Source organism: Mizuhopecten yessoensis, unplaced genomic scaffold (genome assembly GCF_002113885.1).
Source record: "Mizuhopecten yessoensis strain PY_sf001 unplaced genomic scaffold, ASM211388v2 scaffold1765, whole genome shotgun sequence".
NCBI lineage: Eukaryota > Metazoa > Mollusca > Bivalvia > Pectinida > Pectinidae > Mizuhopecten > Mizuhopecten yessoensis.
The window spans coordinates 48,480-50,843 of record NW_018404210.1 but is presented as its reverse complement, the minus strand read 5'-3'; the positions used below and the strand labels follow the sequence as shown (position 1 = coordinate 50,843).

Below are 2,364 nucleotides of genomic sequence, written 5' to 3'. Positions count from 1 at the left end.
ACACATAATTATACTTCTGTATATAACTATCACTCCTTCACCTACAGACACATAATTATACTTCTGTATATAACTATCACTCCTTCACCTACAGACACATAATTATACTTCTGTATATAACTATCACTCCTTCCCCTACACACATAATTATACTTCTGTATATAACTATTACTCCTTCACCTACAGACACATATGTCGGTGTATAACTGCCATACTTCTTCTGTTATTGCACCAAGACAAGATACAATTACTATCAAAAACAAATTCCTTTATCTGTTAATCATGAAAACGTCTTTAATTAAATTGATCAATGATAAAAACACCCCAAAATCCCGCATAAGAACTAGGGAGGAAAAAACATCAACATATTGGGGAAATCAAATATCTCCTAGGAGGAGTGTCGAGCATAGATTTGTTGAAAACCTTAATTAGCATCTGGTGTAGAGATTGTTGAAACACATATGTGATAAATATTTGTTTAGTAATCACAAGAGATGGAGGCCAAGGATCACAACTTTCAGACACTTGATCAAGGTGGACCTGATAGAACTGACAATGGATATGGGAGAAGCAGACCGACCATTCAGAAAGGCAAACAGTTGTTGTGGTCATATCTTCCACTAATATAAGTGCAAATCAAATAGGATAAGTATCTCATTCATACGATTAATCTGACTAGTATAATTTAGGAAATGTCATCTACGCCGTTCCCACTCAATATATATAAATACAACTTTGTTGCCTGCTACGATTTAATCAAATGGATATCAATTTCTAAATTAACACACTTTTTATTGTTTTGTGTGACACTTGACGTTTGTCTAGTTTGAGCATTGAAGCTATGACCTGGCCGTCATTATTGGCCTATTACTAGTTACTTAGTTTGGTGGTCAGTAATCACTCGGGGATAAACACAGCCACCTACTATCAATACATTGGCGAACTGTTACTGTACACATGGAAAATTGTAAGTAGATTTATATACACATTTCTTCATCTCCCCTCCTATATAAGGATATCCGGACAGAAGACCAGGGCAGGCTTAGATGACAGGTGTTCTGTAGAGGTTTCAGCTGTCTAGTAAGAAGTCCTGTGTCATTGTGATGCACCTCGTCAGTAAACATGAACCATCCCATATAAAAATCTGATGTCAATGTTAAGGTAGTTTAGGGAACGGAACCTACTGATCTTCCAAATGAAAGTAAGTGCTCATCATTTACTATATATAGTATTACAATTCGTATTGCAACCAATCACTAGATATTGGCTAAAATTAACAAAGAGAAAGCTAAATTCAAGTTGTCTCCCCTGTATTGGAAAATTCTAGCTTCTTTTATTTATTTTTTATTCAGAATTACCAGTTTATTTACTTTAATACTGTTTAAGCTAAAGATTGATAAACCTGTAAAATAGACCTTTAACGTCTGGGAAACGACATTACGACCACTTGGTCTGTACCTGTTTCATAAACAATCTACTATATTATATTAATTGTTAAATATTCTGAATCTATATTTAAATATATTTCTAATAATCTAGATCACTGCATGATGTATGTAAATTTACTGATTGAATTTTCAAATAGGATAAACCTGGTAAGCATTCAACACAAAACTAATAGGTTTTCTAATTAAAGTATATTTGTCAACATTTTGAATTTTAACCAGCAGTTATGTAATATATGTTCATATATGTATACAACATAAATGCATTGCAATTTGATCAGAGAGTGGAATTATGAAAACAAGGCAAAGTATTGCAAGGCAATCCATAGTTCCTCACCAGTAATGATTTCTGTATTTAACAAACAGTACACTTATGTCAGGATGTACCTACTATTCAAAGTATAGGTCACAGTGAGGTCATAGTGACCTATTCCTTGCACTCGCCATCCCAAGATGTCCTTGTGCACCAAACCTGGTTACTCCTGGTGAAATAGTATAGAAGATATGTCCCGGACAAACTTGTTCAAAAGGGTCACAGTGACCTAATTCTTGCACTCTGCCATCCCAAGGGAGGGGGGAGGGAGGAAGGAGCCTACTGATGAAGATGCATGGTTAACTGTGGCTAGAACTTGATCATCTGTACTAGGGTAAAGGTTTCTCACCCTCAAAATGTTACAGGGTTCAGAATACATGATTTAGGCTTGAATTTACTCCCACTTTTGTGTCCCACAAAAACACTGTATAATCCTTATGGTGGTAAAGTTGTGCAGTGCATCACCTTTCACAAAGACAGCATGTGTTTGATTCCCTGATGTGAAAGGGAGCTGGTGTCGCCTAGCTGACCAAGTGTTTGATTCCCTGATGTGAAAGGGAGCTGGTGTCGCCTAGCTGACCAAGTGTTTGATTCCCTGATGTGAAA

General features: G+C 36.0%; 1 protein-coding gene across 1 annotated transcript in view; it reads right to left on the bottom strand.

Moving 5' to 3' along the window:
* Window positions 1-19: 19 nt before the first annotated feature.
* LOC110440454 (ER membrane protein complex subunit 6-like) overlaps window positions 20-2,364 on the bottom strand; it is a 19,709-nt gene continuing 17,364 nt past the window's right edge. The window contains exon 5 of the mRNA XM_021483556.1: window positions 20-1,144. Within this exon, the coding sequence (XP_021339231.1) occupies window positions 1,114-1,144 (31 nt within the window). The 3' untranslated portion in view covers window positions 20-1,113. The remainder of the gene's footprint in view (window positions 1,145-2,364) is intronic.